The sequence below is a fragment of the Podarcis muralis genome, chromosome 16 (assembly GCF_964188315.1).
Source record: "Podarcis muralis chromosome 16, rPodMur119.hap1.1, whole genome shotgun sequence".
NCBI classification, from domain to species: Eukaryota; Metazoa; Chordata; class Lepidosauria; order Squamata; family Lacertidae; genus Podarcis; species Podarcis muralis.
Window position 1 is genome coordinate 22779949 of NC_135670.1, and position 16764 is coordinate 22796712.

General features: G+C 47.8%; 1 protein-coding gene across 1 annotated transcript in view; it reads left to right on the top strand.

The window, feature by feature from the left end:
* Positions 1 to 5201, top strand: part of TBC1D10A (TBC1 domain family member 10A) — a 39090-nt gene extending 33889 nt beyond the window's left edge. Inside the window, exons 8-9 of the mRNA XM_028709726.2 lie at positions 1387 to 1541; positions 2983 to 5201. Of these exons, the coding sequence (XP_028565559.2) occupies positions 1387 to 1541; positions 2983 to 3375 (548 nt within the window). The 3' untranslated portion in view covers positions 3376 to 5201. The remainder of the gene's footprint in view (positions 1 to 1386; positions 1542 to 2982) is intronic.
* The last annotated feature ends 11563 nt before the right edge of the window (positions 5202 to 16764 follow it).

Sequence of the window (16764 nt, forward strand, 5' to 3'; positions counted from 1 at the left end):
ATTAGGATGAGGGATAATCCCAGCTCATCCTCCTGCCTCTGGCTCCACAACCATAGAGGGGGTCTTTTTATGCCCGGTCTGGGGGATCTGTGCCCTCCACCCCCCTGATATCACTGGACTCCAGGAGTAGCCAGCATCACTAGTGGTCAGGGCTGATGTGAGTCCATGAGCATTTGGAAGGCCACCGCTTCCCTGTCTCTGTATTTTAAGCCCACTGGAGAAAGTTTCTGGAATGGGCTACTGTTCCCAGGTTCCTTGATAACAAATTTGTCCTACTTTATAGCAGGCTCTTCCCATTTTTGCCTCTGGCCCTGCCTAGCTCCGGAAGGTGGCCCCCGGAAGGTTGTCCCATATCTGGGGAGGTCACATAAGCGTGAGGGCCTCCTAAACCTGCAGATGTGGGGCAAGCAGCATTCTCAATGCTGAATTTTCATCTTCCACTTTGGGAGAATCCATTTGTGTTGAAATGCTGCCTCCTGCTGGCAATTGGCATATGTGCATCTTTATATTGAGGAATGCCTGCACTTTATTCCCAGATAGTGTATATCTGGATGGCAGCAATATGCAGCATGTTTGACCCTTGTATCCACACTGTGGGGTCTGTGTGTGAGAGAGATCCAAGATCACCAGTAGACTTTGTAGCTGAGGACAGGGGGATTTCGACCCACACCCTTTGGCTCAAAATCTAACACTCTTTCCTTCTACTACAGCACACTGATGGCTCTCTTAAATGTAAAGCCATACTTCCTTACTTGAGGAAGAATGGGAAGGTGGAAGACCCCTGTGCATGTTGAGTGTAGGTTGATCAGGTGGTATTGGGCATTTCCTGCTGAAGAAGGTGACTAAAAAGCCTAGATTGGCCCAGTTTTTACCAGCATAACCGTGCTTGGGCGAATTCTGTCTCTGAGGCAGGGGTGTGGGGAACCATTTTTCAGCCAGATGGCTGCAGTTCCTTGTGTGCAACCTCAGGCAGGCCCCGAGGCAAAAGTGGGCGAGTCTCACCGTTGTACAGAACACACACCTCAAAGTCAGAGAGTTCTCCAGACACCCCTCTCCATCCCCCATCCAGACAAGCCAAGAGTTCAAAGGTGGGATTCCATCCAGGCAACAGCACCTGGAGGGGGTGCAGCAGGATCTGTAAGGCAATGTGGCTTAGGGAGGGTGTGTGGCCCCTGGGGCAGGTCCTGAGAGCCAGGTGGAGGGCCGGGAGGGGTTGTATTTGGCCCCCAGGACTGAGACTTCTCCCTGCCTGTTTTCAGGCTTATAAAACAGGACAGAAGTATTCTAAATAAATTGGGAGGGGCAGGTAGGTTGACTTGTATTCTGCCTCTTGATGACTGTTCCACACATTGATGGCTAACTTGACAGCCTGCTCTTCTTTTCCAGGAGTCAAGATTATATTCCGAGTGGGTCTGGTGCTGCTGAAGTACACCCTGGGCTCTTCTGAGAAGCTCAAGTCCTGCCAGGGGCAGTATGAGACAATGGAACGGCTGAGGGCCCTGAACCCCAAGATCATGCAGGAGACTTTCCTTGTGCAAGAGGTAAGATGGGAGTGGGGGCTGGCCCCAGCCAGTTCAGTGGGTTTCCTCACTGCACGTGGCTGTAAGCTGGTCACCTGATCAGACTGAAGGAGTCACTTTTCCCCAGTGCAGCTCATAGCACTGATCGCTGCCTCAGTTCTCCCAAGTCAGTAGCCAACCACATCAGCTCAGAGTTCCCCAAAAAGGCCCAACTTGTGGTTCTGGAGAAGTGCAAACAGAACTGGATTTTCCTGAGATTCGCAGCAAATGTGCTGCATTTGAACTGCTACTTCCCTTTCCAAAAAACCAGATTTGACTATACTACAAGCTCTGTCAGTTGAAGCAGTGTGTGTGTATTTCCAGGCTACACAGAACTCTGTCAAGCTTAGTGAACTAGAATTCTGTGTCACATGGGCATGTTGTTTAGTTTTTTGTTTTGCTCCTGCTGAAACAGTTGAGAGTTGGAAATCCTTATGGATCTACTGCAGATCACCCCAAGATGTTCAGGTAGAGCCAAGTCTACCTTCTGCCCACCCCTCACCTGTTGCTGTTGTTGTTTGTTTGTTTATATCAACTGGTAGAGCATGAGACCCCTTAATCTCAGGGTCTTGGGTTCGGGCCCCACATTGGGTGAAAGATTCCTGCCTTGCGGGGGGTTGGACTAGATGACCCTTGTGGTTCCTCCCAACTCTGCCGATTCTATGATTCCTTCAGCAGAAGGTCCCAGAGTGTGTAAAAGTAATATAAAACACAGCCCATGCCTGCCTGAAGGTTCAATCTCACTGTGCACACCTGCTTCTAGAGTCTTGCCTGATGCCTTGGAGAAGCTGCCAGCCAGAACTGACAGTAATGGGCTAGGCAGACCAATGGGGTACTCTGCAGAAACTTCATTCCTGCTGGGATGTTGATGTGTTCAAGGCAACACTGCCCTCTGCTGGAATAGCCTTTTTATAACTGGCTTACAAAAGTAGAGTCTTTCCTGGTTGCCATTGTGCTGTGTTATACAGGCAGGCCTTGCTTTTTGCCTTAACTGTTCAAGAAGCACAAAGTGTAATCAATATTCTGCAGAAGGTTGTATTCCGAAGATTAGTCACTTTTATATTAGTGACTCTCCTAGGCAAGGGGCAGCTAACCTTGTAACCATGGGACAAATATGCCCCCAGTTCAAGAAGAGAGACACTCTTTCATCTTTTGAGTAAGCCTGTGCACTTGGTCCCCTTCAAAATTCAGCTTGCGTCTTAAGAGCAGAAGTCAACATTCGTTCGTTTTTTATTGAATGGAAGTTAAGATGTGGATATCAATGCGTTTCCATGTTTAAGAAGCTGAACCTGGTGGATATTTGGGGATGGGGACAGAATACCCTTAAACTTTGGGTGCTGGCATTCCTCTGTTCCGTACCATGTTCTGGCATGATGCCCAAGGAGGAACTGGCCATTGATGTATTTGTTTGGTCCTCCTTTAGATCATAGAGTTGCCAGTGACGGAGCGTCAGATAGAGCGAGAGCACCTGATCCAGCTGAAGAAGTGGAAAGAGACCCGCGGGGAGCTGCAATGCAAATCCCCTCCCCGCTTCCACGGTGCCAAGGCCATCAGCGACGCCGAGCCCTACTCCCGCAAAGCCCTGGAGCCCTCCCCCTCCATCATCCTGCCCCCCGGCACCACACTTTCGCCCAAGGGCCGCAAGACCAAACCGCTGAAGGGGAACAAGAGAGGCGGCCAAGGGAAGAGCACCCCGGTCAACGGCCCCATCCCCGAAGAAAACGGGACTCGGACATTGCTGGAGCCAGAGTCCTCTCTCCTCCACCAGTCCAAGGAGAGCCTCAGCTCTCAGGAGAGCGAGGACACTTACCTGTAAACTGTGTGGCTGAACACTCCAGACCACCACCACCCCGGCCTGCTCTGCCGTCTGTCTTAGTAGCCTCTGCAGCCAGAGGGAGCCAGCGACCCATAGGTGGGGGTGATTGGGTAGCTGGGATTCTGAGAATTTCTGTTGTTGCACTCAAGGTGAGCTAGGACTGCAGGGGCTCTCTAGCTTGATCTTAACTGTATGCAGCAGTGCCCCCTAGTGGCCCGGAGGTGAGGCACAAGTGCACCTCTCTGTGTCTCCGGTGGGAAAGGCTAAAGCAAGAAGCTGCTGTTCTGCCTTCTGTTGCGAAGTCTTCACAGGATGGGGCAGGGCGCTGCCCTTGCTGTGCACCTGCAGGGTTTGGTCTGTGAGGATCACACAGGTATAGATACAGGTTTAATTCCTGCTATGCACCCACCATCATTGCTTTGGCAGTGCTGGGGACAGCCCAGCGAGTATCTGTTCTGTGGGGAATTGGCAGGAGCCAGGTTGGCTGGCTGATGGTGGCCCTCTCTGTTCTGGCGGATGGGACTTTCATCCATTCCTATTAGCCATCTGTCACTCTTTCCTCGCTCAATCAGGGTTGTGGTCGAGACTTTGCCTCTTACAGGACTTGCATTCCAACCTCAATCACGGGAGCAGCTGTGTGCTCTCGTATCGTTTTGACATTCCCTTCCCAAAATTCCCCTCTGGGCCTTCTTCCCTTCCCTTTGGGTTCCTCACATCAGCTGATGAAACTATTCCTTTTACTGCCCAAGCATTGCAGGCGCCTGCCAGTACTCTGGTGGCCCTGACCTGGATCTGAAAATCCTTCTTCTCCTGGAGGGCCCAACCTCTTCCCCTCCTACCCCAGTGTCTTCTGCCCTGTACGCCAGAACAGTCGGGTGACCTGTTCTGTGCATACATGGTTCAGAGTTTTGTGAAGGTCAGAGAACTAACACGTTCACCTTCCCTTGCTGTCTTGACCAAAATTCTCAAAAGGGTTTTCCATGCTGGAATTGGGAGTACTGAAATCACTATTCACTTCTGGACCAATTTTCTTTATAGAAGGAACTGCTGCAGAAATCTGTTAGCTTTTGCTGCTTCGTGTGTGCGATTTGGGTCTTTGAGCATTGGCTTGAGCTGACATACTGTCATGCTCTGCCAGTGATGCCCTGGAAAACGAGGCAGCTTGTTTCCAAGGCATTAGTCCATTGCCCATCCTCTCATTCTTCAGAAGGCTGTCCTGGTCCTTCACCTACAACCTCCCCCAGTTGATGGAATTAAAGCTGGAACCCTGAATGGCCAGAGAGAAGGGACTGACCGTTGGTTGCTGCCTGTGGCCCTGCCTCCCAACTAATATGGTGCTGTTCATAGAATGGTTGGTTCCAAAATACAAAACCCCTGCCACTGTTCATTTTCTCTCTAGCCCCTTTGCAGGCTGAGGTTGAACCTTCCCTGTTCTTGAAGGCTCCCATGGGCAACAATTTAATTCCTGGCCAAAGCAAAAAAGTGGGAGGCTGCAGTTTATTAAGAAGGCTCAAGGAGAGGCCCCTCCCTCCTCTCCACAGGCCCCCTTTCATTCCTTCAACACAGATCCGTCAGGATGGGGTGACGCAGTGGCACTTGAGGCCATCTTTTCTGATAGCCGACCTCGCCTGCACCATCCCATCCCAGGCGGTTGTGTGTCCAGGTTGGGTGGGGAGGTGGAGGCTTGTCTTCCTTCTCCCCCAATGCTAGGTTATTACTGATGGGTCTGGAGTTATTTTTGTGCATTTTTTAAAAAAAAACGGGAAATCATTAGCTGAAAGTGTTTTGTACAAAAGGCAAAATAAAACCATAATTATGTAAATGGTCTGCATTGTCTGAGTGGCTTTCTGTTGGGTATGGGGGGGCGGGGGCGGTTAAAGAAGTGAGTATTTGGTAGCCTGGCAAGTAGCCTTTGTGAGTGTCTTTGGCAGCTGAGCCTGCAGCCACTTCTATAAATTCCATTCTGATTTTCTCCTCAATGGCCTTTGCTGCAGAAAAGCCCACCCTGTGTGTTGCTTTCCTAAGCATCTATGTCATCGTGGGCAAACTAAGGCCTGGGGGCCGGATCTGGCCCGATCGCCTTCTAAATCCGGCCTGCTGACAGTCCGGGAATCAGTGTGTTTTTACATGAGTAGAATGTGTTCTTTTATTTAAAATGTATCTCTGGGTTATTTGTGGGGCCTGCCTGGTGTTTTTACATGAGTAGAATGTGTCCTTTTCTTTAAAGTCCATCTCTGGGTTATTTCTGGGGCATAGGAATATAGTCCGGCCCCCCCACAAGGTCTGAGGGACAGTGGACTGGCCCTCTTCTGAAAAAGTTGGCTGACCCCTGATCTATGTATACTGCTTGTCGACTTAGCGTCCATCATTGAAAAGCAGGTTACTTGTTTTATGGCATCCATGTTAACGTGCCCTTGGGTCAGAACCTAGACTGAGCATGAGACTTTTGGGGGGAAATTAAGCTCTGTCCCTTCACCTTTGATCTGATTTGAAGCTCCAGTGACGTGTTTAGGTAGAAAGGGGCTGCTTTCTTCTTGTCTGCCGAATTCCACTCTCATTTTAATCCTTAATCCAGAGCAGTGGGGTGTCAAAAGTGAAATTCTGCTAAGGAAGTGAGTGAAGGGATGGTGGAGGAGTTCTTAGTCTGCTTTCCCAGGAATCTGGCTAAATACATGTATAGGCTATTCTGTAACTCACATGTATTTCATGCTAGTAGATCATTTTCCCACCCTTAACCAGCTAGCTGTTGGTTTGTATGTGTCTGTGTTTTTTTAATGTTTTCTGACTCCTGCACCAGGAATCATTTGTAGAGCTAACAGACTCTTGAGACGGGGTGTGTTCCCCACGCAGTTCATCACACTGCAACATCTCCACTTGCTAGATTGGTTGAAAGCCCTTTGCAAGGTAGCAAGCAAAATCTTGAGTGTTTTTGCAGAGCCTCGACAGTTAAAGAAAAAAAGCAAAGGGTTTTGCACAAACCCTTCCTTGGTTTCCCCTTCCTTGTACTCTCAGTAAACTCTTTAGTTAGGGCTTGGAGGGAAAACCTGTGCCCCCTGTAGAATCTGGATAGGGAAACCTCTTTTCTACCTGCACACACCCTGGGTGGGGTTGATAGTGAAAAAAGTTTCTCTCTCATAACACTAAAACTTGTGGCCATCCAATGAAGATGAATGTTGCAAGATTCAGGACAGGCAAAAGAAAGGACTTCTTCACACAGCACATATATATACTGTGGAACTTGCTTCCCCAGGAGGCAGGGATTGTTAGAATTCCTGCTCCATGATTGCAGTCATGGGATTGTTGTTTTTCACATGACGGCGTATATTTTGACTCCACAAAGACGGAGACAGGATGTTTGTGTTACTGTGTTCTGTGAAGTGAGACTGTTGTCTCTGCCAGGGTCCTACTCGAGTGTAGGACGAGCTCCTGATAGGGATGACTACCAACTTGGAGGGCTTTCAAAGAGGATTGGACAAATCCATGGAGGAGAGGGATAGAGATGGCTACTAGTCCTGATGACTGTGCTCTGTATCCGTGGTTAGAGGCAATAGTGCTTCTGAATACCAGCTGCTGGCAGCCACAGGAGGGGCAAGTGCTCTTGTGCTCAGGTCCTGCTTTCTGGTTTCCCACTGGGTCATCTGGTTGGCCATTGGGAGAAGAGGATGCTGGACTAGATGAGCCATTGGGAGAGATCATCAGGGGGTTTGGGCTGGGTGTTCATCAGTATGCAGATGACACCCAGCTCTACCTCTCCTTTAAATCAGAACCAGTGAAGGCGGTGAAGGTCCTGTGTGAGTGCCTGGAGGCTGTTGGAGGATGGATGGCGGCTAACAGATTGAGGCTGAATCCTGACAAGACAGAAGTACTGTTTTTGGGGGACAGGGGGCGGGCAGGTGTGGGGGATTCCCTGGTCCTGAATGGGGTAACTGTGCCCCTGAAGGACCAGGTGCGCAGCCTGGGAGTCATTTTGGACTCACAGCTGTCCATGGAGGCACAGGTTAATTCTGTGTCCAGGGCAGCTGTTTACCAGCTCCACCTGGTACGCAGGCTAAGACCCTACCTGCCCGCAGACTGTCTTGCCAGAGTGGTGCATGCTCTAGTTATCTCCCGCTTAGACTACTGCAACGCGCTCTACGTGGGGCTACCTTTGAAGGTGACCCGGAAACTGCAATTAATCCAGAATGCGGCCGCTAGACTGGTGACTGGGAGTGGCCGCTGGGACCACATAACACCAGTTCTGAGAGATCTGCATTGGCTCCCAGTACGTTTCCGAGCACAATTCAAAGTGTTGGTGCTGACCTTTAAAGCCCTAAACGGCCTCGGTCCAGTATACCTGAAGGAGCGTCTCCACCCCCATCGTTCAGCCCGGACACTGAGATCCAGCGCCGAGGGCCTTCTGGCGGTTCCCTCATTGCGAGAAGTAAGGTTACAGGGAACCAGGCAGAGGGCCTTCTCGGTAGTGGCTCCTGCCCTGTGGAACGCCCTCCCAGCAGATGTCAAAGCAATAAACAACTATTTTACTTTTAAAAGTCATCTGAAGGCAGCCCTCTTTAGGGAAGTTTTTAATGTTTGATGCTGTACTGTTTTTAATATTCAGTTGGAAGCCGCCCAGAGTGGCTGGGGAAACCCAGCCAGATGGGCGGGGTATAAATAATAAATTATTATTATTATTATTATTGACCTGACCCAGCAAGCTCTTCTGATGTCTTCTTTCAAAATGCTGGGCAAGGTGTCTTCAGAAGCCCCTCTCATAGCACTACCTCATGCTGCACTGTGAAGGCACTGCCCATCAGATGAACAGCAATGCCTACAAACAAGCCTGTCAGCTGTGCCAAGTTTTTACCTGCTCCATACCTGACATATGACACCAGGTGGTGTGGGATAGGTGACCATGACCTTTGTGAGTCTGGCAAGGCTAATTAGGCCTGCAGTTTGCCACCCCTGCTCTAGATGTTGGACTCCAATTCCCATCAGCTGCAGCTTGCATGGCCCAACGGTCAGGGATGATGGGAGTTGTCGTCCAACAACATTTGGAAGTCCCCAACGTCTTGCGTTAAGAGCAAAATCCGTGGTGGAAAATCCCAGCAGTAAGAACTACTTCTGCGTTGGTTCCTCCTTCAAAAGACGGTTCTCTGATCAACAAAACTGGACATGAAGATGGCTGGTTAATGTGAAGCTGGAGATCAAGATGTAATGTGGCAAATGGGTAAATCATTGAAGGGATTTGCCCATCCACGTTTTTTCTGCTTGACGCCGATGCCTTGTGTGATGCTACCTTTCAGAGTTAAGGGCATGGGTTTTGGATGAAGTGTTCTTTGGGGTTTAGACCTGCATTCTGAAACCCCTCAAAAAACATTACCATTGGTCTCATGCATTATTGGCTTTATAATTTGGAGAAAAGGCTAGCGAGAGGTGACATGACAGAAGTTTATAAAATTATGCATTGGGTATATACGGGGTGAGAGGATCTTTCAGCTCTCCTGGTCCCAAGTTGTATTGGGCTTTCATACACCATACCCATGACCTTGAATTTAGCCCGGTATGTAAGCTTGAAGTAAGTAACTCACTACATATGTCAAAACAAAAAAAATTCCTTCCAGTAGCACCTTAAAGACCAACTAAGTTAGTTCTTGGTATGAGCTTTCGTGTGCATGCACACTTCTTCAGATACACTGAAACAGAAGTTGCCAGATCCTTCTATATAGTGAGAAGGTGGGGAGGGGTATTACTCAGAGGAGGGTGGGGATGGGTGATTGGCAGATAGCTGTGATGAGCCTGTTGACGACTATTAACGACTGCAGTAGGTCTTACAGGAAAAAGCAAGGGGTGAGAAGGTGAAAAATGGCTTTGTCATGTATAGTGAGATAAGAATCCAATGTCTTTATTCAGGCCAGGTGTCTCCATGGTTTTAAGTTTGGTAATGATTTGCAATTCAGCAGCTTCTCTTTCCAGTCTATTTCTGAAATTCCTTTGTATTAAAACAGCTACTTTGAGATCTTGTATAGAATGTCCTGGGAGATTGAAGTGTTCTCCTACTGGTTTCTCTGTCTTGTGATTCTTGATGTCAGATTTATGTCCGTTTATTCTTTGGCGTAAGGTTTGGCCTGTTTGTCCAATATAGAGAGCTGAAGGACACTGTTGGCATTTGATGGCATACACAATGTTAGACGATGAGCAATTAAATAGTCCAGAGATGGTGTGTGTGATGTTGTTGGGGCCAGTAATGGTGTTGTCCGGGTGTATGTGGCAGCAAAGTTGGCATCTGGGTTTATTGCAGGCTCTGGTGCCAGTGTCCGTGTTAAGTCTGGTTGTAGTATTATTGTGGGTTAGGAGTTGTTTAAGATTGGGTGGCTGTCTGTAGGCAATGAAAGGTCTTCCTCCCAGAGCTTGAGAAAGAGAACTGTCATTGTCCAGGAGAGGTTGTAGATCTCTGATGATGCGTTGTACTGTTTTAACTTGGGAGCTGTATGTGATGACTAGAGGAGTTCTGTTATTTTCTTTTTTGGGTCTGTCTTGCAGCAAGTTCTCTCTGGGTATCAGTCTGGCTCTGTTGATCTGTTGTCTAACTTCATCTGCTGGGTATTTTAGTTCTAAAAAGGTTTGCTGTAGATCTCTTAGGTGAGAGTCTCTGTCTGTAGAATTGGAACAGATACGGCTGTAACGTAGTGCCTGGCTATAAACAATGGACTGTTTGGTATGTTTGGGATGGTGGCTAGAGGCATGTAGATATGTTTGTCGGTCAGTTGGTTTACGGTATAAGGTGGTGTCTATGCGCCCATCCTGTATTTTTATAGTAGTGTCCAAAAAATGTATTTCTTGCATAGATTGATTCATTGTTAGGTTGATTGTGGGGTGAAAATCATTGAATTTCTGGTGGAAGGTGTTCAGGGTCTGTTGACCATGTGTCCAGATGATAAAAATATCATCAATGTATCGCAGGTACAAGAGAGGTTTGAGTGGGTAGGAGTTTAGGAAACTACATATGGTAGGACATAACATTTGGGAGGTCAGTTATCAGTGCACGCTTGTTTGGAAGGTTACTTGGGAGATGAATATCTGCTGTTCAAGGACAAGCCTTAGGCAGGAAGCCAGGGTCACTGAGCTCAAAACCTTGAAGAAGCCATCACTTCAGGACTTAACCATGATCTAATGAGAAGAAATTCCTGGTGGTAATTGGCAACCCAGTTCCTCCAAAACTCCCACCAAGGGTGAAAGCAAGAAGCAAATCTATCACACCAGCAATACTGACTGCAGCTTTGGTGATGCATTGCAGAGCTAAAACCTGCTCCCTACTAGCAATTTAGCATTGTGGTCCAGCTAGATTTGCGTCAATACAGTGGTACAAAAGAGGCCGAAAGACATTACAATTATTATCTTCTTCTAAAGACTAAACCATTTAAGGGCTAGATAGACATCCAAAAATGGCGTTTGGAGGATATCGTCTGTTGAGTCTTGAGATGAAGAAATTGCAAGCAGCTTGCGGATTTAACATACTGAATAAGAGAACAAGAACATACGTTTAGAGAAGATTGGAAAACGTCTATTGAATATATGGGGGAAATTGTGTACACTTGAAAACATTGGCAGCATTTAGATAACAACCATCAAAACTTTGAATTTATCAGTGCTTTTTTTCTGCCCCCTCCCTTCTGGTTCTGTTGTCATTACAGTGGTACCTCGGGTTAAGTACTTGATTCGTTCCGGAGGTCCGTTCTTAACCTGAAACTGTTCTTAACCTGAAGCACCACTTTAGCTAATGGGGCCTCCTGCTGCCACTGCACCGCCAGAGCACTATTTCTGTTCTCATCCTGAAGCAAAGTTCTTAACCCGAGGTACTATTTCTGGGTTAGCGGAGTCTGTAACCTGAAGCGTATGTAACCTGAAGTGTATGTAACCTGAGGTACCACTATATAATGAAACTGGGTAACTCCTCCCTAAGGTGTTCAGCTTCTGTGTCTCTGCTTCTAAACACGCTGTGGACAAGAGGAGCGACTCTTCCCTCTCCAGCTCTCCATTGGAGAGAAACTGGTCTGCCATAGAATGCATTCCCCGGTCCTTGTCTTCAGACCATTCCCTGACACCAGGCAGATTCCATCGACATTTGCGATGACTTCCTCTCTGGAAGATGCACCTTGGCCGAAAGCTGCCCTTGTCACAAGACCCGCTTTCCGTACCACTGACAGTTGAGGAGAAAGCATTCTCTCACCTGGCAGAGTTTGGATGATGAGGGTTAGCAGCACTTGCAGTGATGCCAGCAGACAGGTTGGAACAGGAAGGAGGCATCTTGCCTCTGCAGAGCCCAGCAAGAGAGAAAGTATAGGGCAAATTAAAAAGAAGTAATTTAGCGTCAGTCCAGGCCTGCAGAGCTTGTGGTGTGTCATGTGCATAAAAGGAGACGTATTAGAGGGAAATCATGCGAGTTGCATCATGTCCGGGGAAATTGCACGCAAAAACGTGTCTGTTAGGAGAGGTGTGCCCAAAAATGTTGGTGAATTTTCACGAGGCCATTGAAGAAAAATTGCAACCTGATGCGGAAATGAGGTGAACTCAGCTTTAAAATTAGGAAAATGGGAAACTGAGAGAAATCCAGAGTGTCGGATTCACCCAGCCGTAGCTGGAAGAGGAAGGTGTTAAACCTGCTGCCAGGCTTCTTGTTCTCATAATAGGAACTTGACGGTCAAGGTGGTGCAGTGGTTAGAGTGTTGGACTAGGACCTGGGAGACCCAGGATTGAATCCCCACTCAGCCATGAAGCTCACTGGGCAACACTGGGCCAAGTCACTGACTCTCAGCCTACCCTACCTCACAGGGTTGTTGTGGGGATTAAATGAGGAGGAGGAAGAGAATTATGTAAGCCACCTTGAGCTCCATTGAGAAAAAGGTAGAATATAAATGCAGTAGATATACAGATAGATAGCACTCTCCCCTCCTGTGGTTCCTGATGGTGGAGTCAGGATGTAGCCATAGCAGCTGGTAACCACTGACAGCCTCCTTCAAGAATCTGCCTAACCACCTTTTAAAGCCATCCAAGTTGTTGTTGATGCTTTTGAATTATGGTGCTGGAGGAGACTCTTGAGAGTCCCATGGACTGCAAGAAGATCAAACCTATCCATTCTTAAGGAAATCAGCCCTGAGTGCTCACTGGAAGGACAGATCCTGAAGCTGAGGCTCCAGTACTTTGGCCACCTCATGAGAAGAGAAGACTCCCTGGAAAAGACCCTGATGTTGGGAAAGATGAAGGGCACAGGGAGAAGGGGACGACAGAGGACGAGATGGTTGGACAGTGTTCTCGAAGCTACAAACATGAGTTTGACCAAACTGCGGGAGGCAGTGGAAGACAGGAGTGCCTGGTGTGCTCTAGTCCATGGGGTCACAAAGAGTTGGACATGACTAAACGACTAAACAACAACAACAACAACAACAACAACAACAACAACAACAGGTTGTCGCCCATTGCTACCTCTCCTAGCCAGTTTCACATATTTAACCTATGTGCTGTGCGAAAGAGACCCTTTATTTTGTCTGTCCTGAAATTTCCAACACTCTGTCTTTCTCTTGAGGTGTGGTCGCCAGCGTTCCCAGATGTGGTTTTGAAGGAATGAATGCAAAAAACAGCAATTATCTCCATAAACAACAACAAGAAGCCATCAAGAACCCTCTTGCCATTCTCACATGTCTGGGCATTGCATTAGCACCCAGGAACCATTAGCCTTTAATGAAAACAATTGTTTTTCAGAAGCTTTCAGCTACTTATTTAAAGAAGGTGCTCATTAGGAAGCGCAACATTCTTAAGTTTAGCTTCTCCTAACTCCTGGAAGCATCTTCTTGTGCTCACAGTCACAGCTGCTAAAGGACTTTTTCTTTTTCTTTACTTAAGCCTGATGAGGACAATACTGATTTTAAAGAAACCTGGAAATCTTGAGGGGCAGGAAGCAGGGAGCCCAACAGCAGGTGGCGCCAGAGCCCAATGGCAGGTCAAAGCAACTCCTCCTTGCCTTGTCCCCATCCTTGGCCCTGCTGAGTTCTAGAGGGACAACCCTGAGGAGGAGGAAACGGATAGACAGGCCCACCCCCTGGGCTGGCTGTTAAGTGGGCAGGCAGGCAGGGCAGAGTCCCATTTGCCTTCTCTGAACATGACACAACTTAAGCCAGGCATAGGAAGAAGGTCCATGACAAAAGTGTATCTCACTGAAAGTGGAGGCGAAAGATGTACTTTCCCCCATTCATCTGTTTGTTTTGTAGCACAAGAAAATATTTAATAAAAACTTGGCTTGTTTGTTTTTTAAGTGGATAAGACAAATTCATGAAAGCTATCAATGACTACTAGCCATAAAGGTTACACTCTGCTTCTTCCAAGGTTGGAGACAGCGAAGCTTCTGAATGACAGTTGCTTGCATAATAATAATAATGATCTATTATTTATACCCTGCTTATATGGCTGGGTTTCCCCAGCCACTCTGGGCGACTTCCAACAAAATATTAAAAATACAATAAAGCATCAAACATTAAAAACTTCCCTAAACAAGACTGCCTTCAGGTGTCGTCGAAAAGTCAGAGAGTTGTTTATTTCCTTGACATCTGATGGGAGGAATGTATATTGCTGTATGTATGTGAGAGGTCATGCATTTAAGCTCTGGGCAGCAAAGCACAGACAAATTTGCAAATTCGTGAGTCTGTGTGAAATTCCAGAGGGGCCACCTTAGGCTGCAATAGATTGTAATGGATTGTTTTGAAGTCATTTCAGCAACTGGTGAGGAAATAAATTGCACCCCAACCCCCTGCCCTGCGCTGTGTTTTGCCAGAACAAAGGTGGTACCCCAAGATTCTGCTTATGCCTTACGGGGTTCCTATGGGCATCTAGTTGGCCACTGTGAGAAAAGGATGCTGGATTTGATGGGCCTGATCCTGCACAGCTCATCTTAGGTTTTTGAATAAATTAAAACTTGTGGTTGGACTCAATTTCTTAAGTATTATGGTTCAGGGTTTTTTTAGAGCATGCACACACACAAAAAGGGAACTTAACGAGAGCAGAGGGGGGAAATGATGACATTTGCTATGACAACCTCTGCGACCTCAAAAGTGGGAGTGCCTCAGCACAAAGACTTCAAAGGGAGGTTCTGGGGTAGAAATGCTGAATCGAAAACGTGTCAGCAAATTCCTCTCTATTCAGTTCTGATATAATCAGGGCTGCTTCTGCTCCTGTTTCCCCACAGAGGTGTTAGATTAGCAAAGGGTAAGGAGAAAGACAGCATTGTCAAACGGGACACACTTGTCATGATTGGATCAGAGTCTTATCTTGCGTACTTTGGGGCTCCAGTTACCCTTTGGATTGCAGTCTTATCTTATATAGTAGTCTTATCCAGTTACTTGTGGTATTTTGCACGTGGTCCAACTGGTTTCTAAGGGACAAGTCTCTTTCCCCTTTTAATGCTCCCTGTGAAATCACCAAATCATTCCCATTCCATGCACCCCCAGTTAGTATGGGTTTTATCCAACAACAGGCCGCCTATAGAGACCCGTTGAAAATGATGGATATGTCTAATTTCAGCCTATTCTCTAAACTTGCAACCTTTCCCCACAGGGCATACCCTTCAACATTTCTGCAATGAAAATAGGGATGTCCTAAGGAAAAGCAGGGGACGTGGGTGGCGCTGTGGGTAAAAGCCTCAGTGCCTAGGGCTTGCCGATCGAAAGGTCGGCAGTTCGAATCCCCGCAGCGGGGTGCGCTCCCGTTGTTCGGTCCCAGCGCCTGCCAACCTAGCAGTTCGAAAGCACTCCCGGGTGCAAGTAGATAAATAGGGACCGCTTACTAGCGGCAAGGTAAACGGCGTTTCCGTGTGCGGCTCTGGCTTGCCAGAGCAGCGATGTCACGCTGGCCACGTGACCTGGAAGTGTCTCCGGACAGCGCTGGCCCCCGGCCTCTTGACAACCCCAGAGTCTGTCAAGACTGGCCTGTACGGGCAGGGGTACCTTTACCTTTACTTTTTAAGGAAAAGCAGGACATTCTGGGATCAAATAAGAAACCAAGACAGCGTCTGTAAATCCAGGACTGTGTCTGGAAAATAAGGACACTTGGAGGGTCTGAATCCATTTGGGTTCCGCTTTCCTGTGAAGGTGCGAACCTGGTTTGAGAGACAACCCACCAGACACGAGGGTTTTCTGACCAAGTGAGGATACATTTGCTCTTTGGAGGACGTCATAGAATCAAAGAATTGTAGAGTTGGAAGGGACCCTGAGGATTGTCTAGTCCAGGGGTCAGCAAACTTTTTCAGCCGTGGGCAGGTCCACCATCCTTCAAACCATGTCGTGGGCCGGACTATATTTTTTGGGGGGGAAATGAACGAATTCCTATGCCCCACAAATAACCCAGAGATGCATTTTAAATAAAAGGACACATTCTACTCATGTAAAAACACGCTGATTCCCGGACTGTCAGCAGGCCGGATTTAGAAGGTGATTGGGCCGCATCCGGCCCACGGGCCTTAGATTGCCTACCCCTGGTCTAGTCCAACCCCCTGCAATGCAAATATCCCATATGGGAATCAAACTTGCAACCTTGGTGTTGTCAGCACCAACTGAGCTATCCATGTGAACACAGATTAAAACCTCAGCACTGGAAACTCAGGGGGTGCCCAATGAATGGGAGCGTGAGCGCAGCTTGTCGAGTCCGGGAAAGCTTATGCTATAATAAAAGTGTCCGTCTTCAAGGAAATCCCAAGGCTTTTGGAGGGTTGCTTTTGCTGCAGCAGTCTAATGCGGTGACCCCTCTGGAAATTGCTTCCTTAAGGGGCATGAATTATGTCCTGGTGGTGGCATCAGTCAGAATGCAACTGGTTGATCATAGACAAGGGGATAAGGCGACACAAAGGTGCAAAATCAATAAGTAACCCACTTTGGCTTAACCCCCTGGCTCCAGATGATTAATGAGTGGCAGGGATTAGGAAAAAGAAGTCGGTTCAGAAGAAAATTGCAAAATAAGGATAGGGGGTATTTTTCAGACCGGGGGCCACCTTTCCTTCTGGAGAGTCTTCCAGGGGCCACATGGCAGGTGGAGATGGAGGCAAGAGTGGGCACAGCACTGGATGTAAATTCGTCCTTTGCACACTAGAGTAGTTTCCATATGAATTCACATGCTCCTCTGTCCTTTATCCATGCAAACAAAGGACATTCTTGAAAGGGTTGCCAGGTCTCCAGGTCTGACCTGAAGTCCCCAGCTTTGCCTGAACCCCTCTAGGTAGAAGGCATGGATCTCCCGGTGAGTGAGAGTGCCTTTAATGACGATGATAAAAAAGTTACAAAACTTAGGTGCCAACCCACTCGCTGCCGAGCAATAGCAAGATCTCAGGGGGTTCCAGGCCCTCACCCAGGATCTGTGTTCCTTCGGAGGATT